Source organism: Gymnogyps californianus, chromosome 1 (genome assembly GCF_018139145.2).
Source record: "Gymnogyps californianus isolate 813 chromosome 1, ASM1813914v2, whole genome shotgun sequence".
Classification (NCBI taxonomy): domain Eukaryota; kingdom Metazoa; phylum Chordata; class Aves; order Accipitriformes; family Cathartidae; genus Gymnogyps; species Gymnogyps californianus.
In genome coordinates, this window is record NC_059471.1 from 2,390,150 (window position 1) to 2,416,460 (window position 26,311).

Here is a 26,311-nt window from a genome sequence, read left to right on the forward strand (position 1 = left end):
GGCATGCATTTGGCTATTTAGTTTCATCTGAGAGGCGGGTTTTCTTTAAGATGCATGAGCTTAACAACTCATGTGAGCATGGCTGTTTCCTGAAACCGATTTCCAATTGGAAAAGGCAATTTCAGAGCAATTTTGGTAGCTTGGAACCCTTGCGTATTGCTGAAAGCCCGTGAACAGTAAGTTCCCATATAGTGTGTTTGTGTCTGCATCCACGGTATGGAAAACCTCTGACATTATTGGGAGCTATGGAGACTGCAGAAAGCTTTGGTTAGCGTGAGCATTCAGGGTGGGTGTTCTTGTCCAAGCTACCTGAGTTTGGTACTCCAGAATTTTTGAGGGGGTAGTGGGGAGGAGGGAGGGAGGGATGGATAGGGTTATGTCAGCATGTGAATGACTGCAAACATCTAGCAGGTATCTAAGAAGCTTTTTCCTCTGGGTGCATCTCATTTCAACTGGTCTTGAGGATGCTGGGGATGTGTTAAGCTGGTCGAGATCTTCACAGTGATTTTGATGTGAAGCCACGAGAGAGGCTGGAGTGGGAATGGGCATTTCTCTAGTACTGTGTACGTGGCTGTGCACCTCCACCTGTAATGGGGCCTCTGACTGTCTTTGCAGCTATGATGGAGTGCCGTTTCTGATGCATGACAAGACACTCAGGAGAACAACAAACGTGGAGGAAGTGTTTCCAGAGCGGGCCTACGAGCACTCCTCCATGTTCAACTGGACCGACCTGGAAAAGCTCAATGCTGGAGAGTGGTTCCTAAAGGTGCGTAGGCCATGGAGAGGATGTCCTGGAGCCATGGCCATGGGATAAAAGCTCATGCCTAAACCCTCTTTGAGGTGGAAAGGTGTAGATCCATCTCCTCAGTGGAGTGGTCTGAAGTGCAGCTAGACCAAGCGTCCGTGAACCACATTTAGTTCTGTCCTCTACTAAACTTAGACTTGGTCTAAAGGACATGTTGTCTTTCTGTGCCTCTTCTACCACCTGGAAGAAGGGGCTTTAATGCCTGGTTGACACCACAAAGAACTTCAAGACCCCCCAGGAGGGAGAACGTGATTATAAAGAGAACAGAAAAGACGGCGTGTTATATGCTGTTCCTCTTTCTTTCATTTACTTTTGGAGACAATTGTCTTTACAAAGAAAAAGCAAGAAATTCAGCCTTCCAAGTCGAGGAGGGGAGGAATTGCTGCGGGATGGGCTTGACCCATCCTTCGCGTGCAGCCAAGTTGCAGGTGGGTTTCTTTTTGCCAAGCTGCCCTCTGGCCAGCGGCTGTAACCTTCTTGGAGGGCATTAGCTGTGGTCTGGAAGGAGGGCTGCAGCACTCTGGCACACTCATGCAAGCCTGAACGTGGCTTGCTGAGGCATTGCTGCAGTGATGCAAGCTCAGGTACTGGTTTCATATGCCTGCTTGGAGTTCCCTGGGTGCTTGTTTAGTGGAAGCCTGAAACCACCATAGCTTCACTGCTGTTCTGAGCTGGTCTGGAGGTGTGATGGGGATGTCTATGTATTACAGCTGCACAGAAACTCGCTTGGCTTGCAGATGTGGTTACGGGAGTGGGAATGCAGGGAAACTGCTGCTTGCCAGATGAGAATGGCCAAGACAGCATCTGGAAGGATGCTTTTTGGGATGTACTTTGAAGCAGTCGTTCCTGAATGTCCTTAAGTCAGGAGCCCATCTCTTCCAACAGCCCATAGCTCCTCTCTGATCACTCTTAGTTATATAGTAGCTGGTCCTTTTTATTTTTGGATCCTGAAGAATCCTTGGTGATTGTGTACATAATGTGAGAAAGTACATTTTAAGCTTACTACCTTGGAAAATTACGTTACTGCCCCATAGCTCTGCTCTTCCTCTGAAAATGGGGTGACCTGTCCAGCACACCTTGCTTCCAGTAAGGATCTGTGACCTCCCCTTGGCTAGGGAAACTGAGGCACAGAGAAACACTTCAGCAAGCTGCAAAATGGTCATCGAGAGTAGCTGTCAGCATGCCCTACTGTTGCCAAGCTGGGACAGAAAAGGGTCTTCACCTGTACTGGAGGAGTCTGGACTTTGTGGCAGTAATACTGGGATGTGCTTTGCTTTCAGAACGACCCTTTCTGGACGGCTGGGTCTCTCTCAAGGTCTGACTACTTGGAAGCTGCCAACCAGTCAGTCTGCAAGCTGGCAGATATGCTAGAGGTGATCAAGGACAACACATCGCTCATCCTGAACTTCCAGGACCTGCCATCAGCTCATCCCTACTACAGCACTTACATCAACATCACCCTGGAAACCATCCTGGCATCGGGAATTCGGCAACAGGCTGTGAGTCCTGTGGGGTTGGTGACGTTTCCAAAATTGCCTTCCTTACGGGTTTCCCCGAATCCTGGAGTGTCTCCGTTTGGGCATCAATCCTTGAGTGATCCATTTTGGACACTTGATTTGAAATGCCAGCCAGGAAGTCATGCTGGGGGAGGACTGTGCCTGCAGGCTGGTGGTCCCAGAGGCTGGGGTTAGCATGGACCTCTGAAAGCCACCCAAGGTGACTGCTGATGCAGCAGTGTGCCCTGGCAGTGAGGAGGCTTGATAGCATCTTGGGCTGTACTAATGGTAGTATAGCTAGTAGATGGAGGGAAGTGATTATTCCCCTTACTCAGCAATCGTGTGTTCAGTGTGGGGCTCACCAGTACAAGACAGATGTTGATAAACTGGGGCAAGTCCTGCAGAGGCCACCAAACTGGTCAGGGGGCTGGATGTGAAGAGGGGCTGAGGGAACTGAGTCTCTTCATCCTGGAAAAGACAAGACTTTGGAGAGCTGCTGTTAGGTCTCCCCAGTAGCGGCAAGGAGGTTGTTGAGAAGTTGGACCGAAGCTCTTCACTGAGCTGCATGTCAGGAGGATGGGAGGCAGTGGTCATAAATTGAAACAGGAGAGGCTCCAGCTGGATATAAGGAAACGAGTTTTCCCTGTGAGGGCAGGCAAGTGTTGAGCGGGGCCCGGAAGGACTTGAGGGATCTCCATCCTTGGAGCTTTTCAAGACCGAACTAGACAAAGCCCTGAGCAACCTGGTCTGAAATCAGTGCTGGCGCTGGTTTGTGTTGGAGTAGAGATCTCCTGAGGTCCCTTCCCACCAAGTGTTTCGATAAGACCCTCAGACATGAGAGAAGAGGCTGAGACCTGGAGGCCAGTTGCGAGCAGCAGAGAGGCCTTCCTCTCCCTCAGACTCCTTGGTTTTAAATAATCCTTCTCCTTGGGCTGGGCAACTGTTTCAGCCTAGAGTCAGCTTCTGCTTGGAGGAGAAATGGATGTCCCAGAGCGGAGAGGTTTTCAGCAAAAGGAGGTCTATGTACCTGCAGAGATCTCTTCAGACTTTCATTTCTGCCCCAGAATTGTCCTTGCTGGGTTATGCCAAACATTTTGATTTCCAGCTCTGAGCGGCTGCAATCAGAGTCCAGCCAGCCTTGTTAGCTGTGTCCTCTCTGACCACAAGGTATAGATCTTCACCCAGCCCGGGAGCTCCCTCTGATGCAATGATCTCTTCTGGAGGGAGAACACCACTTCCCATGTGTCAGAAGGGCACCCAGACCTGGGGACTGTGGGTGTCCCTTGGAAAACTTCTCTCCTTGACCTGTCTTGGGAGGGAAATCTGGTTCTTTCACTTGCCCTGTGCGCTCTCTTGAATATGGACTGGTTGAAAATAGCGTGGTGAGGCTGACAAGTGGAATGACTACATCACTTGCAGCTCAGACATTTCATCTGTACTGATTAGGCGCATCTGCATGCGCAGACAAGTTCAGCACTGCCTTGCGCAGTGATGGATCCCGGAGGGAACGGAGCTATTTTTAACTTCCATCCGTCTTTCTAATGACTGACGACTGCCACCCAATTTCCAATTAACTACATGGCTGCAGTGACAGCGTTATCCACAAGCTTCTGCCAGCTTGGCTAGATCCAAGGGAGTACCATGCTGCCTTCTCCTTGGATATTGGGATGGAGAGCAGGAGAAAAACAGTCGGAACATAGATGTGGGGTTGTGAAGTGGTATTTCTCACCCAGGTTTGATGGTTCCCGATTGAAAATGCATGTGGCTGCATCTGTGCTCCTCTCATGCTTTAGTAGATGAGTGTCACTGAGTTATTAAACATGGGTTAATGCAATGCCCAGTGGTACTGCTGAGATCATCTGGTTGGGCCCAGCCTCTGCATGGCACAAGCCCAGCTTGGTTTCTGCATCCACTTCACATCTAGCAGCTGAGCATGTTAACAGTAATTAATTTGACACGCTTTCAAAGCGTGGTATGAACGTAGGGAAATCCTTGCCCTGGGTTGGAGTAGATGTAGCCCTCGTAAAAGAGGGTGAATAAAACTAGTCTTAGCCATGGGATCATGGAAGGCTTCTCCTGTGCATCCTGTCTGCAAGGTCAATTCTAGCCTCATGTCCTTAGTTCTCTCTGTGCCCTGAACTGGGCAGGGAGGACAGGTTTTCAAGGATACACCATGTCTCTTCTCATGAGCCCTTGGCCTGATCCCTTTGTATCTCAACGCTTTTCACCTCTAAGCTTTTGTGCGTTACAGTCCTTTGGGCTTGAGGATAATCCTGAAATGCATTTGATTAAAGATGTGGGAGGCTGTTAAGTGTCTCCCAGACAATTTGTATGACAAACGAGGCAGTCTCTCATGTGATTTTGCTTCTGGCTTGGTGTAGACTGGCTGTCGGCAAAGCTGCCTCGTGTTACCAGCTTTGTGAACCATCTTTGCCATAGCTGGTCCTCTGTCTCTCTCCCTCCGCAGGTGATGTGGCTGCCGGACACGGAGAGGCAGCTGGTCAGACAGATTGCGCCAGGTTTCCAGCAGACTTCTGGCCTCAAGCTGGACACGGAGCGCATGAGGGAGAAGGGCATCGTGAAGCTCAACTTGCGTTACACCAAGGTCACGAACGAGGATGTCAGGTACAGCCCTCTGTTTGGACACTGCGTGACAGCCCGTGTGCTCCACGGCGGGTGTTCACAGCTCTGTGCATCCTTGTGCCCTGCGTGCATCCCTGGCCCAGCAGCATCTTTTCTGATCATCCCAGGCTGTCTTATCTGCACAGAGGTATTTTTCAGATGGACTTGCTCTTGAAAGCTTGAGCTGTGCAAGCTTGTCCCTCCCCGTCACCCAGAATCCAGGCTGTTCCCAGGAGCGCACAGCTGACTGATAACTCTACATGCTAATTCACTATATGATGATCCTTTTTGAAATACAAATATATGGATCGTCTGATTCTTATGACACTGTCAGCTCTGGGAAAAAGTGAAGGCTTTTCACACCGAGTACCTCCAAGTGCTGTTTCACCCTCATTAGCAGCTGCCCTTTGCTTCTGTTCGTCTGCTCCAGAGTTGCTACCACAGAATTTTGATTAGTCCAAAGTCTGGATATGCTTTCAGAAATTTCTCTCTGCAGAGAATTCACCTCTTTCATTACTGTCCTGTGTCAGCTATTTAGACTGATCAGGTCTCCTCTCTAATGAGATTGGCACAGCGTGGGTTTCCTCTCCTTCTGCTTCAGCCTGTATTTGAACCGTGCAGTGTGTTAGCTCCCAGCTTTGCCCCCTTCTCGGAAAGGGCGGATTGTCTCTAGTAGAGCTTTTCTATTTTTTAGAGTTTGAATTTTTTTTCCCCAAGGAAATACTTGAAAATGAAACCAGTTTGCAGAAGAAAAATATCTCCAAAGGAGCTGTCTTACTGTATGTTTGGGCTGGAAGTAGGGAAGAGCTGAGCCCACAGCTGTTTGAGAGCATGGTCCTATTTAGCGTAATCCAGTGGTGTCTTTCCATGGCTGCCAGCAATCGTCTAGTTGCTCGCCCTTAAAACCAAGTCTGTGCTTTACCTGCAGGATAATTCCTGCCTGTTTTTCCCCCTACCTATTTGCTCTGTCTCGTGGAGAGGACCGTATGCTGACTCTCTCATCTCTCCCAGCTCATCAGCCCCAATCTCTCATCAATCCCACCTCAGCTGTCTCCAAAACCAGACCTGCCACCTGACTGTTTCTTGAACCCTGAAGGCCTTGTGGTGCCCCGTCAAATGTTGCTGCAGTCCTGCAGCACGAGCCAGAGCAGGCTCAACAAGCCCTGGTTTAACACAGTTCTCTCAGTCCCCCCCAAAATCAGCGTCTGGATGTAACATTGCTGCAGCCACCTCTGCCCTTGAGAATCCCTTAGCCTTTGGAGCAGCTTGGTCACGTTGTGAGCTTTGAGATGTCCCCGTCTTGTACAGTGGCCTTCCACCTCAAAGTGCTTTGCCGATATTAAATTGCAAGGATTAATCTCTGTGCTGCCCGTGTGAGGGAGATTAGTGATGCTTCTGCTTCAGAGAGAAGGAAACAGAGCAATTTATGCAAATCGTTATGGGTACACGGAGTCTGCTATCAGTGCTTGGTTTGCTGCTGACAGCTCCTGTACCCCAGCTTGCAGGTTTAGCTTCTTGGAAAACGACCTCAGGAGACTGGAAGCTGTAACTCTGCAACTGTCCCCAAAACAAGGGCATGGAAGTTGTAGGAATTGATGTTGGAAACGTGTTTGTCAGTTTTTAATTAAGCAAATTGCCTATGAAGTGTTACAGGCATCTGAGCCAGACGTTAATTTTACATCAACATGATGAGGCGGTTGTTACAAAAACATGCCGTGTCCGTCATTCGTAAGGAAGTATCTGAGATGGTCTGTGGCCTGGGTCAGATAGCATCCAAGAGGTGAAGAAAGCTTTCAAGTTCAAAGCATTTGATTGTGATGCCCTTGGGTTGCTTATGAAGTGACCGTGACCCATTAAAAAAAAACTATTTCATGCAATCCTAACCCAATAAACCTAGCTGTGATTACAGCGGTGGCTGATGGCAAGAGCCCTCCTCTTGGAGATGAGGGTCTGATGTTTGCTTGGGGACTCGCATCTCACCCTGTCTGTCTCCTGGCAGGGACTATGCCATGGCGAACCTGAGTGTGAACCTCTACACTGTGAATGAGCCCTGGCTGTACTCCATCCTGTGGTGCACCGGCGTCCAGTCAGTCACCTCCGACAGCTCCCACGTCCTTCGCAAGGTGCCTTTTCCCATCTGGCTAATGGTAAGCACGATGCCCGGGAAGGTGCTGCGAACCCCTGGAAGGAGGGGATGCAGTGGAGGGGTGTAGAGGTGGCCGTGGACCACTGCGGCCGTATGTCTAGTGGATTGCTCCAGGAAGGTTTGATTGGGTTCAATGTGCTATTGGGCTTGAGGGTTTTCCTCTTCTGTATGCCTGAGCCCTGAGACAGTAACAGATCAATGCTCCTCTTGCACAATCCCTTCCTTCAGTTGGCCTCGTCTCTCACCATACAGGGTTTGGGTGGGATCCTTGGAGATTGCGTTGCATGCCCCATTTAACCCACAAGATTTTTTCCTGTGATGGAAAAACATCTTTCCAGACCTGCTGAGCAGCTGTTAGAGTTGCAGGAGAAGCAGGCACACAGGTGAACCAGCAAACCTGGCTTCTGTGTTTTGGCCAGGCTGCAAAACTAGCTTTTTGCCTGTTTTTAATACCAAATGAGGACAAGTTTTACCTCTGGCTACCCCATTGCTGGACAAGGAACAACCAGAGACCAAAGGTAGCCCCCTTGCTCATCACATAGGCAGTAAACGCTCTGAAAACGCCCCTAGGACTTTGGATCTCTGAACCAAACAGAAATATTCATGTTGGACTGGAGGGAAAACGATGAAATAGTTGCATTAAAGTATTCCCAAAACAAGAGCTCAGCTGCAGCGGTGTAAGTGCCTGTGATGGAGAGGCTATCTTCTGATGACAGATCCTGTCGAGGATAGGACAGGAGGCAGCTGTTTTACCTGCTGCTCTGGCAGATCTACTTGGGAAAGGGGAGAATAAGATGAGCACGAGGAGAATTTAACGTTAATGAGTTATCTGCATCTTTAGCTGGAGGTAGGACCTCAAGACTACTGCGTAGATGGATGAACATCTATGCACGATGTCCTTAGCTTAACCTACTGCTTGTGTCTGACTGCACAAATTCACACTGGTGTGTGCTGAAGCTGGAGAATTGGAAATGGTTTTGTAAAGACTGAATCTGTTGGCGGAAGAAATTATCGTCGTCTGAATTGTGCTGCTGCAAACATCCATCCTCCGCTACAGCTGGCAGGAGTTGCGTGCACATCACTGGCAGCTTTTTACTCCAAAACCCTCTTTGCTGATACTTGGAGCCTTCCTCCGAGGGCTCTCCCATCTGCTGGATTGCCAACTCAGCCCTCTGCTGCAAGTGCACACTCTTATGTCACCGGCAGCATAAAAATCCCTTGATTTCCTGCATATTGAAGTGCCCGGGTGATGTAATCTAACCAGCTTTGCCATCTGAGCCCCCTCCACCACGCAGGCCGTGGCTTGGGAGCTGGAGCGAAATGGTTGTTTCTGCCAGGCTTTGGCTGCCCATCGCCCTCGGGGGCTTCGTTGGGCTTTATCACCAGCTGAACAGTGCAAATCTGTTCTGCTCCGTTCACCGAGGCGCCATTTGCGATTGCAAAAATACGTTTAACTTGTGTTTCAGTTAAATAAAAGGAAAAACAAAGAAGAAAAAGTGACAGTCTCTCTCCCCTCTACTCTTGATGGAAAGCTGCTGCTAAGAAAAGAGGCCAGACATGGCATAGAGGAGGGCTTTGAAAAGCTTGGGCTGGATTTCAGCCCCCAACTTGATGTCCTTAAAGCAGATGCCCAGTGTGGGACCCCTCTCTGCATTTTTGGGAGTCTCTCTCAGAGCCAGGGTTTGAGTTGCTCTCTGCCCAGTTACACTGAATTGATGAAGGGTTTGACGGGCTGCAAATGTGAGGATTTCAGGAGTAGGACTTATATTGGGTAAAGTTTATTAAAAAAAACCCCAAAGTAATCCCAGTGAAACAGCCCTGTCTAAAAAAGAGGAATTGCAGGTGAAATATAGCAAATTCCTGAGCAGGTCTTGGTGCGGATGGAGCAGGACAACAAGTTGTCTCAGCAATAGATGTTTGCTGACCCATGCTCCTTCCTCTGCAGGGCTGAGGAGGCATCTGCTCACTGGGCACTCTTCATAACGATGTGCGTGGGGTGCATGTCTTTGGAAAAAAAAAATCCAGTTTTCCCCTTTTGATCACCTTGAAATTCCATTTTTGTCACTTATAAAACCTTGATTAGGTACCAAAAACTTCTAGCTTTGAGCTTTCTGCAGGACTTAAAAAAAAATATATACGTAATACCTGTAATCAGATGCTGGAGTTTGCCCAGAAAGCTGTGTTCATGTCTACCTATTGCTTGGGGTATGTCATAGGAAATGCAACTTTTGCCCCACAGGAAAACCTGCTATTTGGGTTCTTCAGTTGTGAAATACCAACGGTTGCGTAAATGAAAAATTTAGATGTGTAGATTTTCTTCTAACTTAGAAGACTCTTGAGTTTTCATTCAAAATAGTTACGATGACACTCTCCTGCCAAGAAAACGGGCAACATCAGTTTTGTGTCTATTCGTCTTAATAGATGCAGCAAATGTAACATTAAATGTCACCGTTCTGTAATTAAGCTGGCAAATACAAGGATTAAATCTCCATCAGAAGCATTGGCTAATTAAAGCATTGCTCTGCTAATTCTGTGGTACAATTTCACAGGATCAATTGAGATACACAAAGACTCACTGAGCAGAAAAACAAGTTGATCTCTGCTGGGAGACAGAGGTAGCAGAGTTGATGGCTCCCAACTGGTTTTATCCATGTCACACTACCATTGCATGAACTCATCTTTATGCATTATCTATTCTGTTTCTCTAATGAAATATTACTTGTGTGGCGTGGTGGTTGTGATGGATCTGTCTGGTATGAAATCAGCAACCTTCTCCTGGTTGGGACTAGTCCAGGTTTGGGATAGGAGAAATTCGTTACCGTCACTGGTGGCTGTCCTGGGTAGATGCCTTCTGAGCATCATCAGGAGTTTATTATTATTATTATTATTATCACTTGCTGTCTTTCCTGGGCAGCACAAAAATGAATGTGAGGTAGCGTGCTTCTGTGCTGGGTTCAGATGATGGGTTTAGCTGGTGTGATGACCACAGGCACTTAGGCAAATAGAGCCAGAGCTACTGGTGCCTTAAAGGACAGAAATGGAGAAGTATATGCTTATAGCATGGGGACTGTGCAGAACAGCTAACATTAGCACTCAAAATGGACCCTGCATATCTCATGTTCTCATGTGCAATGTGTATATATTTCTGTGTTTTCCCACAGACTTGGATTTCCAAACAGCATCTTACCCTCACCTCGAGGTACAGCTGAGATAGGAAACTTTCAGGCCACAGAGCTCTGAGAAAATGTCAACACCCGAAAGGAGGGAGAGTTTAAAATTGTTCCTGTTTGCAGTTTTTCCTGATAACGTCATTTTGGATGACAGGCTAGCATTAGAAATGTCATAAACGTTGTGATTTATATGTGACCCCTGCAGCTCTGTGCTTTTCTTTCTGCCCTGGTGGTAACTTCAATGTTAAGCAATGTGTGGTCCCTCTGTGATTGTACAAACCAGAAGGTTTAAGGTCTGCTTCTGTTTTTTGTCTTCTAGCCTCCAGACGAGTACCACCTAATCTGGATCACGTCTGATCTCATTTCATTTATCGTAATTGTAGGAGTTTTTATATTCCAGAAGTAAGTAGCATTGTTACAGCTCGACTCTCATGTATTTGTGGCGTGTGTTTTTGTTCAGAGCGTGGGGTGGAGATGGGAGAGAGGAGCACCGTGCTCCTCAGGCGCTTGGATTGCAATAGCAGGGAAACTGTTTATTAAAAATCCCTACAAAGACTGCAAACAGTAATTCCACTTCTGAGATGTGACATTGAATTGGATGCAGTCGCTACTTTTTAAGAAGAATGAGAGATCTCAAAATAGTAGCGATAGATGCCTTGCTCCACTCATAAATGTGTGTGGGAGAGAAACTGTAAATGCTTTAGGGAAATGGACGTTGAGAAAGAGATTAAAATGCTTTAGAGGAAGAAGAGATGTTTTGAGATCCCACCATTATAGTCTTCAAAAAGAACATGTTATAGTTTTCTTAAATCAGTTTGTTCCCGTTTGGATGAAGAAATAGAAATCTTATGATTTAGCAAATCAAATCAGTTGCTTAGTTTGATGCATAGAGAAAGTCTCTCCATTTTCCAAAGAAAAGGGAGAGCGAGGATTTGATGAGGGCACGGCAGAAGCCTCTCTGTTAGCCAGGGTCCCTGAAAACAAACGTGGAGCATAAAACCTAGGAGCAGAGCAAGTTAAGACACTGATAAATCAGTAGGAGGTGAATCAACTTCCTGATGGCAGAGTTGGCCAAGCTACCCTCCTCCTGATTATACTGGAGGAAACCACGGTGTCCTCCCGGTGATGTGCCTTTTCTCCTAGGAGGCATTTTAGCTGTCAGTGGTGACAGTGTAATAACCCTCTCTGGGGAAAAAGCGTGAGCTCAGAGAGAGATGCGTTCCCTCCAGCGAGATGCAGCAGCCTTCTCCTGGGAAAATGTGTCATTCTGAAACTGCATCCCCTCTTCCCCTGGCTCCATAATCTCATCTGCTTTGGCATGCACAAATGACTGTCCTAGAGACATCAAGGGACCTACACTTTCCTTCTTGATATCCGAAATGCCTTCGTGTTAGGAGCAGCAATTTAATTTGCTTCAGCCTCGTGAGCTAGTGATTCTGCTGTCACGTTGTCCCAGATCATCTGCTTGCAGCAATCTCTTTCCTTCCCCTGGGTGCATAATTACCTGGGTATTTTTGCCATGTTACAGTCGGCTATTGCTCCTGCCAGCACCCGCTATGGATTTGACTTCAGGCCACATGTTGGGTCTGTTCGTAATTGTGTCTAAATTCATGACTTGCACAGTCCCACCCTGGTAGACCTGTGCCCAGCGGGTCCCCGGTTCCAGCATGGGATAACGGAGTGAGCAGCAGATTCAAAACTCTCCTCTCAGATTAGGTTTCCCAACAGTTAATGAAACCACTGACCAAGATGAGATTAAAATTTTTCTAAGAAGTCTTGTGATCTGAATTGTGGCCAATTAAACCTTTCCTCTAGAAGGGCATTGCGGCTGAGTTGTCTGGAAGCTTCCTCCACTCCTGAAATTCGTCCGTTGGTTTAATAAGAGATGTCCCTGCTCTTTAGACCCTGTATTTCTCTGTCAGATACGGAAATGCACAGAGGGGTCTGGAGGCAGGGACTGACCTCTCTGAAGAGCAGAATTTGAAGGCCAAGTTGATGAGATATTTGCAGTCTTTTGCATCATCTCCGAAAGTCAGTTTTAGAAGGCTTTCCTGAATCAGACCCAGGAGACCACAGCTGAAGAAATTAAATGGATTCAACCTGCTGAATGGGAACTGTAGGTCCCAGAGCAGAGTGAAATGAGGCATGCTTGGAGAGAGGGAGAAATCGCAGCTACGTGGACTTGGCAATAGCTGGACTCTTCCTCTCTGCACAGGTTGAATTTCTTCCAGTTTGGAAGAGGTTTGATGGAGTAGGGCAAGAGGAAGCAGGCTAAGAAGGAAAGCGTTATTGCAGGATTTCTCTTCCACCCTCAGTGTAAGTGTGATACAGGTGAGAAGAGCTGGAAACTGCCACCAGCTTTCCTCAGGGTCCATCAACCTGGAGCAATGAGCTCCCTGCCCAGCCTCTGGACCTGACGTAGAAAGGCAGTTGCTCGGAGAGGTCTGGCCGCGTGGGGTCCATTGTAGCAGGGCCAAATGTCGCCTTTTGGATCTCTCCCTTGGGACAACTCAACCCCAAGTCAGTAGAAGGAAGAAGGAGAAACTCTAGCACCAGAAGTTGGACCTCCTGCAGCAAAGGGCTTGCTCTTCCAAGAGCCTTGTGCAGCAGAGACCCATTTCCCTGCCGTTCCAGTTTCTCCACCACATGGAAGAATTGGTAGCAGCGTTGAGGATATATCAAAAACAAACCGCAGCAGAATTGCCCAACTACTACCTGCTGATGTGATTCAGCCCCGGGAAATGGGGCTTGGCATTTGGCCTTCAGTGTTGTGATTGTTTTTTTGTTTTGTTTTTTTTTTTTTTCCAAGTCCTTTTTGGGACAAAACAAAGCTGCTTCCTTCATGCAAGGATGAGGGGGTGGGTGGGAAGAGAGCCACCGCTTTGATGTGCTCGTCCTCTGTCCTACGCATGGCTTGTCTCTCCTCCGTAGCCGCGGGTAGGGATTGCTCCTGCTGTTCTGCTTCAGCCCTGGTGACAGGATCGTGGCAGCCTCTCCGGAGGGGAAATACCAACTGTGATGACTTCTAACCAATCTCTTTTTGCCTCTTTGCCTTGTTTATTTTCTTACTGCTCTGACTGTTGTGCATGTTCCTCCTCTTTCTCTCTGCTGCATTCTGGCATCTCACAGCTATCACATGATCAGGTAATTCTGGTGCTTTCCTCCTCTTTCTCTTTTTCATTCAACCTTCCTTTCTCTCTTTCTTTCTCCCTCTCTGCTATGGCTTCACTGCAGATGGACAGGGCAGGACGCAGCTTTTCATGATGCTTTCAAACATCTGGCTTCACAGGGGGACCATAAGGGTCTGAACATTCCATAGTCCATAGCCATGAGCACCACGGAAGCCTGATGCTGAAGCCGGTGGATGTTTTGAAGGCAATCTGACCTTCTGTTACAATGATCTAAGTCGCTGCCTTTTAAAACAGCCTTATTCTGAGGGCCTGCAGCGTGTCGTAATTGGGAAATTCCCAGTGGACGTAATGCTATCTCCATAGAAATAATCCCATGCAAAATATCCCCTTCCTTCCTGCATTTACCAGAGGTTTTTGAGACCAACCTCTTCTAAATTGGCCAGTTCTAAAGAAAACGTAACCTGTTCAATTATATAAAGTAGCGCTTCTCTAGCCCTGGGAATGAATTAATAAGGCTAATAGCTGAAAAGGTTTGGCTCATCGATTGCTGCACTTGGAGCTTGGGATCTTTCAGGAGTCTCTTCCCAGTTACATCACTGTGAAACTGGAAATGCAGTGTGAAAATAAGTAGCATTGCACCCAGGAAGGGAGTGAGCCTGGGATGCTGGATTTGAAGTGCCATCAATTGGAAACCCAGATTTCTCCTTGTATTGGCTGTTTTCTCACCAGTTGTTCTCATCCCCTTGGAGGGAAGCGCTGTCGCTTTTCTGCAGTAAAGCCTTCACCGCGTCCGTACTCGGACCAAACTCTTCACGTGTTACCTTCTCCATTCCTTCCGCTGTGTGCCATGGGGATGTATTTCTGAGGACTTGGCTACTCCCTATCTGTGCTTATCTGCCCCTCTCCCTCTGCCCACCCACCGCCTTGGGGGTCGGGGTTGGCCACCTGCAAGTATTGCCTGCTCCACGAGGTACCTTGGACTTGCGGCGTTACGTCCTCGCGGCATCTCCCCAAAACGGGACCTGGCTATGGGGGCCGGGCTGAGCCCTTCTATGGGTGCAGGGAGGTTGGGTGTTTTCCCCTTCTTGCCTCCTCCCCCTTGCTCCCTGGCTCGTGGATGAGGAGAAGACAGGCATGGAGGAGTTGGGCAGGCTTTAGGCAAGAGCGGTCGCAGGATGGGGACTCGGATGGTTGTGGCTGGCTTGGCTCTTTGCTCGCTCCATCTTATCACCTCAGTACCAATCAACCCTGTTTTCTCCCTGACCTGCCCATCTCTCATCCCCTTTCCCTGCCATTTAGCATCTCCCCTCCAAACCAAGGGTCCAGTCACGGCCCTAACACGGTGTATGCTGTCTCTGTTGTTGTCCCAGTATTTTTTAGTCTGTTCCCACCCCTGTCCGTCTGGTCCGCTTTGATGCCAACCTCCCAGAACAAGACCTACCTGCTGTCTGTCTGGCCTTTTTGCACACTGCTGTCCTAAACGTGGCCGATCACAACAGAGTCCAAGGGGGTAGGAGAGGTGCTATTTTCTATTAAACAAGCTTTCTGGAGACCCAAAGGCTACTGAGCGCAGCAGAGAGTATTTCGCGTGGTGTTGGAGTTGCATTGTGATTAAATGTACTGGTGGCTCTTCTAAGAGGGTATTTCAAAGTACCCCTGAAAAATGGGATCACCCTCTCCTAGCTTGTTCAAGCAGAGCAACGCACCCCTGTGAGAGGAGTCATCGGCCCCTCGTGCATATTTAACCGCCCTGGGTCTGACCACAGCTGCTGTGTGAGATGGGGAGTAGAGAGCAGTGGTCATTCCTCTTGGCAGGAGGAGAAAAGCCCTTGGTCCCTGCACCCCTTTGAGGTTGGGCTGTCTGTGCCTCAAAATAGCCCATGCCCTCCATGGGACGTCTAGGACCTATGGGCAAGAGATCATCATGCCTTTTGGCCACGCAACCCAGCCTGATGTTGAAAATCCTGATGCTGTGGGCAAAGAAAAGACTCGTTGTTGTAGCAATATGTTTTGGTCCTGATTATAGTTTAAGGAGGATCTTACCCTGTGAGATCCTATGAGCTTGCAACCACATTGACCTTAGTGGGATCTGCCCGCATGGGACGCTAAGGGCAAAAATGGTCGTCTTCCAGGTCAGGCTGTCTCAGCTTAGATGATGATGATAGAAGAAAAATATTTTTTCAAGTTTTAAATTTTTTTATACTTCAGTGTCTTTGCCTCCTTGTGCTTCCCCTGTGTTGCTTCTGTCCATGGGTCTCTGAGTTGTGTTGCCATCCCACCCCTTCTTTTCTCTGTAGCACAGCGTCCGCCTTCATCCGTACCCTGCTCAAAGCCTGATGGTGCGGTGTCACCCGCGGGATTTGGGAAGGGGATGGAAACCCCATGAAATCGACACCAGCTAGATTTTCCGGAAAAATTGCAGAACCTCTTTTGTGGATGTTGCTTTGTCAGGCTGATGCTGTGAACCCAGGCTGGAGATGTGTGGGGCTCTTCATATCCTCTGCTCCTGGGTAGGGCGTTAGAAATTTAAGATAAGGTGGTTGTCACCTTTTAAAAAAGAAAATAAAATAAAATTTAAAAAAACCCCACCTTCTCTTGTGTGGGTGAGCCACTAGATGGTGCCAGAAGATCAGAAACCCCATAAGCCACCCTAAATCCCTGCTGTTTCTCCATCAAATAGCCTTACAGCATCCCTGGCTCCGTCAGGGAGAATGGGATTTACTTGAAAGCCTTCCTCTGTGGTCAGGAGGTAGGACGAATCGGTGGGGTTTGGGCTATGAAAGCCTGGCCTAAACAGCATCCCTTTGCAATGGGATCTTGGGTACGGCTGCTTTGTCTGAGCCCACCAAGCCTTGTTTTCCCCTGTTGCAGCAGCAGCCCACCTTTTGCTCCTAATGCCAGCAGCCCTGCAGCTGAGGGTCTGCTACAGGGGTGCTCTCAGGCTGAAAACCAACTTTAAATGCAAAATCCCCCTTGACCTTGCTGCCATCGCTTATTATTAACATCAGTAATTTTCTTTACATGCATTCCATAATGAGAATAAAAGTCTGGCTAGTTTTAAGTCGAGCCAAGTTCCCTCAGCCTCATATTGTTCATGTGGTGGAAACTTTTGGTGAACGCTGAGTTTCATCAAGGCTTAAAAAGTGGAGGGTTTGTGTAGAAACATTTAAGTAAAGACCTGGCATTTGGGGAGTGAAGTGCACTGGGAGAAATTACATTTAATGGCACTGTATGTGACAGCTGCCTGCATTGGAACTGCTTGTACTTTCCTGCAGAGCCGCTCATGTCGGTGTCTTTGCTGTGTCTCAGGTTTGAGACCTTAAATTGTCTTTGAGCTCTCTTCTCCCACAAGCGCGAGCGTGACAGTGAGGAAAAGGTTCTGGTTTCTTTACTTGGCTTGGTCTCTTGTTCTGTTCCTTCTTTCCAACCCTAAAGGTCAAAATAGCCCTACCTCCTTTGGGCGGCTAGATAGCCGATGTGATAGAGATGGGTTTGGGGCATCTGCAGTCCTTGGTGGAATTAGTGGAATTAGGATGCTCAAGGTGGTTAAGATGACCTGCTTGTATGTCTGCACCCCTCTGAGATAACATGCTCATCTCTGAACATCCTCCTACCATGCGGGGTTGCGTAGGTGCAAGGGAGCAAAGGCGTGAGGGTCTCTGGGACTTGTTGGTCTCCACATTGTTGGTGGCCGCTTGCATTGAGGATGCTACCATGGCTGGGGAGACCAGCCCCTGATATCCTCCTCTTGTCTTGCAGGTGGCGCCTAGGAAGCATCAGGACCTACAACCCGGAGCAGATCATGCTCAGCGCTGCTGTCCGCCGGTCCAGCCGGGATGTAAAGATCATGAAGGAGAAGCTGATCTTCTCAGGTATGGATGGGGCTGGTTGGTCAGAGCCCTTCGCTCCATCCCTCAGCTGTCACCCTGCTCTCTGCTGACGGATGAGGTGGTCTTGATTCAGGTGTTGTCATCTGCTGGTGGGACGGGGTGACTGGACTGACCCTCCTGCACTGAACCACTTGTGGGATATGGTCATGGCTCATCCATCCCAAACTGGTGCAGGTCTGAGCACTGATTTGCTCGGAAATCCTGCATTTAACTTCCCAAGTTATGCCGTGCAGCTCTCTTACACTGTCCCACATCATCTCCGCTCTCAGTTGTCAACAGTGTGTCGAAAGCTATGAACCCCATTAAAATAATGGCATAGGTCACCACAAATAGTGGTGATGAGTTTGGGGTAGATCTGGAATTCAGTGGCACTATAGGTTGAGGGCTTCCTGATATCCTTGTGCTCCTCCCAGTGTTTATTTGTGTTGGAACATGCTGGCAATGTATCTATCTCACCCCACCTCTAAGAAAGATCTCAGAAATGCGTACAAAGAGGGAAGCGTTTAGCTTTAAAAGATTCAAGTTGGTGCATGAAGCTGGAAAACTCGCATTTGAAGGAATGTGAATATAATCTCCCCTTGAGCTTTGTTGTGGCTTTTCTTTCTTTGTATTTAGGGGCTAGAGACTTCCAGCAGGGATCAGGGTTTATTGTACCGGGCACATACACAGCAAAACGACAGCTCTTGCTTTGAAGGGCTTGTGTGAAATGCAGGCCTGATTCTGCCCTCCAGAGATGGTGAAAATCAGGTGTAAATCCGGGGAACCCAAAGAGGGAAAGCAGTCGGTCGCAGCAGAATTAAGCCTCCTCAGCACGTTCTAGACATAAAATGTCTTAGACATAAAATATCCTTAGAGGTCGGGGATACGTATTAAAGTTTTGTGCCTCTGAAACAAACGTTCTTGCTTAGGGTGGGCGTTTACAGTTAAAACATTGGTGGTTGCACATTTTTCCCAGTGAAACCAGTGACTTATAGGAGTCTGCCCTTTTCCAGAGTGGCCATTTGGGTAGAGATGAAGTTCAGGTATTTTGCACCCTTTTCCCGCAGGTGACTAATTCAGCCTGTGGCATAGCATCATGTGTGGGGGGGTCCAGTTATGCCTCTGATGGTGGCAGGATTGTCAAGGTCTGGAATTTAGAGGTGAGCTCCTATTTGGAGGCAGATCCTGTTCAGAACTGGTTTTAAATGGGTGCAGTGTCACTAAAGCCGGGGCGAAATCCCTGTAGGATCAGATGGATCCCATGTGCTGGGATTGCACGGCTGCTCAGTGCCTCAGTTTCCCCATCCATGGGGGCGCTCCTGGGACTTGCGCCCCTGTGACGATGTCCCCGCTTTCTCTACCCTCCCCAGAGATCAACAACGGCGTGGAGACCACGGACGAGCTGTCTCTCTGCTCCGAGAACGGCTATGCCAACGAGATGGTCACCCCCACGGATCACCGGGACACCAAACTGCGGATGAACTGAGGGGCTCCGGTCCAACCCCGGCGCGTGGCGTCCCCCGCGTTCGCTCCGGCAGCGAGAGCCGTGCTCTCCTGCTTGCTGCGGGATGGGAACCTTTGAGGAACTGCTGGTCGGGCAGAGACCCCTTCCCATACCCCGTCACTAGCTGCTCCACCTCCCTGGTTGTGAGGTTGAGGGGCTTATTTTTGTAAATATGTAGAAAATCTGAATTTTTTTTTGTCTTTCTTTTTTTTTTGAGTGTAATTTTTCCAGGGCATGAGTGGAAATACCGTGTTCATTAAATCCTTGACTTTATGGCTGAAGTTATTTGAATCTTGACATGACAGCCTGAGTCCCCTTTGGGGGGTTCTGGGAAAAACACGTTGGACGTGTCTCCCCTTTCTCCCCCTCGCCCTGCTCCACTCCCTCCCTTGGTGCAGCGACTGTGTAGCTGAACGTTGTGATGTTCTCGTGAAGTGTCGTTTTTGTTATGGGTTTTTTTGTTCCCCCCCCTTTCCTGGGCAATGAAGTTTTAGCTCTAATGCAACAGGAGGTTGTTTGGAGGAGAGAAGCTTTCCTAGGAGAGGAGATAGCCCTGCTCTTCCCTGCTGAAGTTCAGAGCTAGGGAAGGGGTTGCACTGGCTCAGTCACTTGGGCACCTTCTCCCTGTCCCGTCCTCCTTCCCCAAAGCCTGGATGCTCGCAGGGCAATGACCTTCTTGAAACGTCCTGCCGCAGTCTTGAAGGCAAGTCCTGAGAGTTGGCTGTAGATTGGCGTCTGCTGGCAGCAATGCTTTGACTTTTGATTATTTTTTTTCCCCCCTTTTTCTTTCTATCTTCTCCCTGAGTTGGGCTCTCTCAGGCAGCCCGGATGGCTTGCAAAAAGCAATGCCTTTGGCACCATCACCGCTCAGATCCGGCTAAAGTGCCTGCCACCACAAGTGGCATTTGCGGTCGCTCCTTGCTTCCCTGTCCTTGCATCCGCATAGGAAGAGGAGGTGGTGGTGGTGCAGTGTGAACTTCCCCCCTCTCTGGGCCAAGCAGTTGCCCATGGGTGAAGAAGTTGTAAATAGTTTGGAAGGTGAAGCAGCCCCGGAATGTAATTTATTCCTGCAAGGAGACCTTTCCTCCTTGCTTTAAAAGCAGGAGCTTTAAAAGCTGCATGTTCACGTCCTCCGAAGGAGTGATGGTCTTGCAGCAGATGCTGACAGGCTCATGAAGGCAAGAGTTCTCATCAGCGTGTTTCCAATGCAAAAGGCTTTAAACCAAAATCCCAGACCAGAGATTAAAAGGGAAAAAAAAAAAAAAGAAAAGAAAAGCTCTGAAACCAAGTAGATGACAGTTGCGTTTTATCCCCTCCCTGAAACGGCTCACAGCCAGCCCAAGGGCAGTCTCAGCTCTCTGCCCTTGACCTTCAAGGCCTTGTGGAGAGAAGCCCATTTTTGGGTCGCTTTGCTGTTTGCACGGAGCTGGTTCCCAAGGCAGCTGAAGCCAGCCGGAAGGCTGCTGGAGCTGTGAATGGGTCTTGGCTCAGTCCCCGTGGCCTTCTGCTGTGGGGTTGCTTCCTTCCTTGCTTGGATCTTGGTCGACGCAACGTGCAACCTGAGAAATCCCATTGAGCGCGAGCTTCCTTTGAAGCTTGGTGTGCACTGCCTTGAAAGCGATGGGACCATCAAAGTTGTTTCCCGTGGAGGGAACGGGAGCTGAGGCTGAGTCTTCGGGTGCTGGCCAAGCTGGGTTGCAGAGCCCGTGAGCGGCTGGGAGAAGTCACCTTGCAGAGAAGGCGGCGGTCTGGGGGATGCTGAGGTGCATCACATTCAACGCACAAAGCAGGCTTGGAAAGGCCAGAAACAAGCCACAATAAAAACAGCCTTGAGCGGTTCGTTCTTGTTTTGGCAGCACTGAACTGCTCTATTTTTTGTGTTGTTTTTTTTTTTTTAAGCTGTAATCCAGTAGCATTTTGAAACCCCAAAGTCTTGGGCTTAGTGTGTAAGAATTGGGGGCAAAAGTGGCCAACTTATCTACGTAAAAGAAAAATACCCCTATTAATAATGAAAATATGAATCGCCATGCTTTAATAAGCACCTCCTAAGCAGTGCAAATCAAGATGTTAATTCACTTGCATCTGCCCTGGGTTTTTATGAATGTAAGTGGAATAAGACCCTGGTCCATGCTGCATCTTACCTTCCCCAAATACTGTCCTTCTATATGGTACTCTCTCAAGTCTGTGAAATATGGTGTGGGTTTTTTTTCTGCAAAATTGCAAGGTTTTGGTGGATTTGAAGGCTTTTGAGAACAAAGTTGCTTCTCCCTTTAATGTGGTGTTGTATTGAAACATTCCTGGTGGATTGTCATTGCCAAGTGAGAGATGTTGTTTAAATCTCAGCATCTGTTGATATCACCTGCATGTTCTGTTTTTTATCCTTGGAGATGACTTTATTGAAAGGTCAAGTGCTTAAAAGCTTGGAAGTGTTAAAAGCAATCCAACAAAGAGTTGTTTTCACAATTCACTCTTTTTCTTTCTTTTTTTTTTTTATGATGAGACCCAAACTTTATGCATAATGCACTGACTGTTACCATTATCGTCCTGAATATTTGCTACCTTTCTTTTTAAAAGGGTGATACTTTTTTGATGACAATAGACCTAGACCAAAATAAACTCTGCAATGCTCTGTGAAATAAACTGTCAGTATTCCCCTGCCAGTCTGTGACGTTGTCGTGTGTTCTGGGATTGCTTGCATAATGATGATGCCTTGATCTTCTCCCTGTGTTTCTGCGTTTTCGTGCTTCATGAGGGAGCTAAAGGTCTGACCAGAGGGAGGTTTGGAGATCTGTCCTTCTTGAGGTCGGTACAGTTGTGTGGCATCTCCTCTTGATGTGACACCAAGCTGAGTGGTGTGGTTGACACACCTGAGGGACGGGATGCCATCCAGAGGGACCTGGACAAGCTTGAAAATTGGGCCCATGCAAACCTAGTGAGGTTCAACAAGGCCAAGTGCAAGGTCCTGCACATGGTAACCCCCGGTATCCATACAGGCTGGAGGATGAAAGGGATGGAGAGTGGCCCTGTGGAGAAGGACTTGGGGATACTGGTGGATGAAAAGCTGGACATGACCCGGCAATGTGCGCTCACGGCCCAGAAAGCCAGCCGTATCCTGGGCTGCATCAAAAGCGTGGCCACCAGGTCGAGGGAGGGGATTCTGCCCCTCTACTCTGCTCTGGTGAGACCCCACCTGCAGCACTGCGTCCAGCTCTGGGGCCCTCAGCACAGGAAGGACATGGACCTGTTGGAGCGGGGCCAGAGGAGGCACCAAAATGATCAGAGGGCTGGAGCACCTCTGCTGTGAGGACAGGCTGAGAGAGTTGGGGTTGTTCAGCCTGGAGAAGAGAAGGCTCCTGGGACACCTTACTGTGGCCTTTCAATACTTAAAGGGGGCTTACAAGAAAGATGGGGACAGACTTTTTAGTAGGGGCTGTAGTGACAGGACAAGGGGGAATGGTTTTAAACTAAAAGAGGGGAGATTCAGACTAAATAAGAAATGTTTTACGCTGAGGGTGGTGAAACACTGGCACAGGTTCCCCATGGAGGTTGTGGTGCCCCCTCCCTGGAAATGTTCAAGGCCAGGTTGGATGGGGCTTTGAGCAACCTCATCTAGTGGAAGATGTCCCCCTGCTCATTGCAGGGGCGGTTGGACTAGGTGACCTTTAAAGGTCCCTTCCAACCCAAACTGTTCTATGATTCTATGGCTCTCTCCCATCCAGGTTTTATAAGACAGTAGCTGAAAAGCAGTCATGTGGAAACGAGGTGACTGTGCAGCCCTGAGTCGTGAACAGTAACTGTAGAATAATTTTTCAGTGTTTGTGGCCACATGGGGACAATGATGCACCCGTAGAACCGATCAGGCAGCAGTTTTAAACCAAACAAACGGGAAGCGGTTTATTTTTAACGCACATTATGCAAGTCATTGCCCCAGGGTGCTGTGAAGGCCAAAAACCATAAGCAAGTTCAAAAAGGAATAAATGGCTCATACATCCATTAGCACTTATTAAACACAGGAGTCCAGATGCGAGATCCAGCTTGGGAAGTCCCTGAGCAATTCTTTGCTAAATATGTATATCAAGGGAAAGGCTTGCTTGGTGCTTGCTCTATTTTTTTTATTCTTTACCCCAGGATCTGCTCCCAGCTGCAGACAGAGGGTGCTTTGGGTGAGAAGGGGATCTTGTCTGGGTCAGCGTGGGATTGTTCTTTGTTAAGCAGCTGTTTTCTCCAGCCCCTGAATGGCTGCATTTAGCTGATAGTTGAAAGGGATTAAAGTAAATGCAACGCTATCTCACTGGTTGGTGATGGGTAGTCCGTTACCGTGTCATGAATTTGACTGGCTCTGGGAATACCGTTTGAGTGTTAAATATAAAATTGCCCTAGGGGAAGGGGTAGAGCTCCCGATATCTACAATATTGAATAATCCCTAACCGGGGGCTGTCGTTGCTGTACCCTAGGGAAAGATATTGAAAAGTTGAAAGGAGAGCAATGAGAGTCATGTAGGCTGTCTGTTGTTCAAATAAAAGAGCTGAGGATTGGTTGCTGGCTCTAAGCCCAAATGGCTTGGGACAGCCAACATTGTGCTATTTAACTCTTTTTCTTCCTCTCTAAAACTGCCTGTATAAATAAGAGCTTAGTGGTACAACTGGGATAGTTCTCATGGTATCTGGGAACCTTTCCAGCCCTTTAAATTTGCCAGTAGAGTTGTAGTCCTGGGGTCTGGGAGGTGTTGCTGATGTGACCACCCCCTAGGCCTACACAGTTATCTGCCATAAGAAGGATCTCTCATATCTTTGCTAAAGCCTTAACATGATGCAGTGGCTAGGAGCTTTCAAAGTTCAAACTCAGCATGAAAAGTTTAGCCACGATGTGAGCAGCAGCAGCGGCATGAGGCTGAAGGCTGGTTGGCCTTCTCCTGGACTCTTGGTGCAAGCAACCTCTTCTTGGCTGAAGCTCCTGACTGGGTTTCAAGCTCAATGTGAGTATTGACCATATGTGAAATAGGAAACCAAGTTGTTTTTTTTCCCTCTTCAGCCTCTTAGTTTTCTCCCTCTCTTCCTTTCTGGACCCTGTTTCTGTTCTAGTTACTTCTCTGCCCTTACTCATCTACTTGGCTGTCCTGCTTCGGTCTCTTCTCCCAGAGGCTGGTGACTGCCCTTCACTTCTGCCAACTGGCTGAGGGTGAAAAGAGGGTGCCCTGACTCTCTCCATGGCAAGGTGGAGCCATGGATGGCGGTGCCAGGCGTGCATCGACAGCTTTCCTGGATAGGATGCATTTCCTTCTCTTGGGCGTGTGGTGGGGAGGTACAGACCACAGCGTGATCAAGTCCTAGTGACCATCTCCCTCAAGATGTCTCACCATGGCCTCCATTACCTGATTTATCCAAAACTCTCTTCTACTTTTCCTCTTGTCCTTTCCGTTCTTTTTTCCTTGTTTTCTCTTCAGCTTAGCTGCATCCTTTTTCCTTCCTATTCTGTTCTCCTCCTGACATGCATACTCTGCTGCTCCTTCAGTAAGCTTTGGTCCTACATTCACAGAGAGCTTTCCCCAAGAGGCACCTGGAGTTCCTGGTCCTATATACTTGTATTTCCCTTCTGCATTTTTTTTTCATGCTTATGGCTTTGTGCTTAATGGCTTCCATGGGCCATGTGCCAGCGGCTGAGCATTTTTAATGCGAAGAAGGGATTTTAGAGTCCTAATCCACTGTAAGATCACTGCTTCTGGTGTCTGTATCTACCCTGGGAGAAGACCCAGGGCAAAGGAGAGGTTGAGCTCCTGCCCCTGCATAAGGCATCCTTCCTCTGGTGCTGCCTAGCAGACACCCCTTCCAAACACCTCCACGTCCTGCAGCTCTGTGGGGTGTTTAATGCTCTCTGTTTCATGCAAAAAGGCCACAAGCGTGGGTTGTAGCACAACCTTTGCACAGCGACAGCCGCTTTGGGGCACGGTGGCGTCACACGGGGACATCCAGGGCCAAGTGCAGTGCAGTCTGGCTGTAGAAATCTGCTCGATGGGCAGCTTGGAATGGGCATGGGGATAGCTGCACCCTGCAAAGCCTTCTCATTGTGGTAACTCATTTACAACTCTTAGTAGCTGGTGCCCCCCCCACCCGTGGGACTGCACACACTGCTTGAAGCCGAGGTTTGGTTTTGAAGAGGTTGGTAGCCCCATGCTTTCTGGCTGCAAGGAGATGACAGCTTTGCAACCTTGCTGAAGAGTTTCCGACACTCTGGAGACCTTTTTGCTGTGCCCCGCAGGGCAGGATCAGTGCTGTGCTGCCATTTGGCCTGATGACCCGCTCCCGGTCATCTCTTGCTCCATCCGTGCGCAGACATGGTTGCACCTCTGGTCGGTGTAGCCTAGCAGTGCCAACTCTATCGGGGTGGAAGGTCCTAAGAGCAAATCCCCCAACCCTTCCAGGCCACTACGCAGGCTGGGAAACCACAGTTCCTTCCAGGTTGCCAGTGATTCATATGCAAATGCTGGGAGCAAGCAGGATGCCAGCTTGTGCCCTGCATCCCAGCGATGGGAGAGGAGCAGAAAGGAGCCAGCCAGCGAACGCGGCGGTGGTGCCCCGCAGAAAGGCGATTTCACTGGGATGACAACATACAGGGGCTGGTTGTTATTAATATTTTTCTTCCATCCAGTGTGAAATAATACAAGTTGTTCAAAGCGATGCTGGGCAAGTGGGGGAAGGCTGGCTGCATCCCATTAGGGGGTTTGACAATCTTCAGCACAAGGGTTACTTCATGGAGCTTCCCCAGGGCTGCTTTGATCCCTGCTATGAGCATTTAAAAATTCATCCAAAAACTGGGATCAAGTTAGAGAGGAGTGTGCAGAAAGCCACACAGGGCAAACCTCCCCTTCTGTCCCCATCATCCTCAAGGACCTAATTACCTAATTATCACACGTTAATGAGGGGGACTGCAGCTCCTCCCTGACCCAGTCCTTTCCTGCTCCGGGCATCTTTTTGCTCACAGAGCCGTATTTTATTTATTGGCTTTAGTGTGGTTTCCAGTGAGATGGAGTCCCTATCAAATGAATCGTTCCACCTGGACCTCAATTTGCTCTCCAGATGGCTCGGCCCTCTTAAGCTGCCCTGGTGTGATATATTTTCCCTGAGCTGCCATGGGTTTTCCCTGGGTCCTGGCTCCTCCCTGGCTGGCTGTTATTGACAGCTGCATGGCTAATGCCCTGTAGCTCTCTGGCATGTCATTCAGGAGAAACAAAAGCAGATTTCTCCCCCCACCTCTTTGGCAGCGAGGATAAAGGGGATGCTTTTGTGCTTCCCCAAGCGTTGCCGCAGAAGGGCTGAGCGTGCTTTTGCGGAGGGGACGTGTCTCCGTGCAGAGCCCCAGCGTGGATGGGAGCTGTCCGAGAGGGAAGTTGAGTCTTCGCCAGGTCCCACCTGGAGAACGCAACCTGTGGGCCAGGTAACGTTGGACTTCTTGCACTAGCAGCTGGGGAGGCTTGCAAAAAAAAAGACAAAAAAAACCAACCCAAAAAAGCAGCATTTGCTGCTGTGTGGTACTTGGATGGAGAGGGTGACCCAGAGAGGAGGGTGCATGGG

At 48.7% G+C, this 26,311-nt stretch overlaps 1 protein-coding gene across 2 annotated transcripts in view; it reads left to right on the plus strand.

Annotated features, from left to right (window-relative positions):
- GDPD5 (glycerophosphodiester phosphodiesterase domain containing 5) overlaps nt 1–19,016 on the plus strand; it is a 173,997-nt gene extending 154,981 nt beyond the window's left edge. The window contains exons 10-16 of one of the 2 annotated variants that reach the window (XM_050913564.1): nt 616–766; nt 2,086–2,304; nt 4,769–4,926; nt 6,923–7,070; nt 10,559–10,641; nt 17,130–17,242; nt 18,610–19,016. In XM_050913564.1, coding sequence (XP_050769521.1) covers nt 616–766; nt 2,086–2,304; nt 4,769–4,926; nt 6,923–7,070; nt 10,559–10,641; nt 17,130–17,242; nt 18,610–18,725 — 988 coding nt within the window. In that variant the 3' untranslated portion in view covers nt 18,726–19,016. Of the gene's footprint in view, nt 1–615; nt 767–2,085; nt 2,305–4,768; nt 4,927–6,922; nt 7,071–10,230; nt 10,536–10,558; nt 10,642–17,129; nt 17,243–18,609 lie in introns of those variants that run through there. The other variant, XM_050913572.1, reaches the window with a different exon arrangement.
- Nucleotides 19,017–26,311: the final 7,295 nt, after the last annotated feature.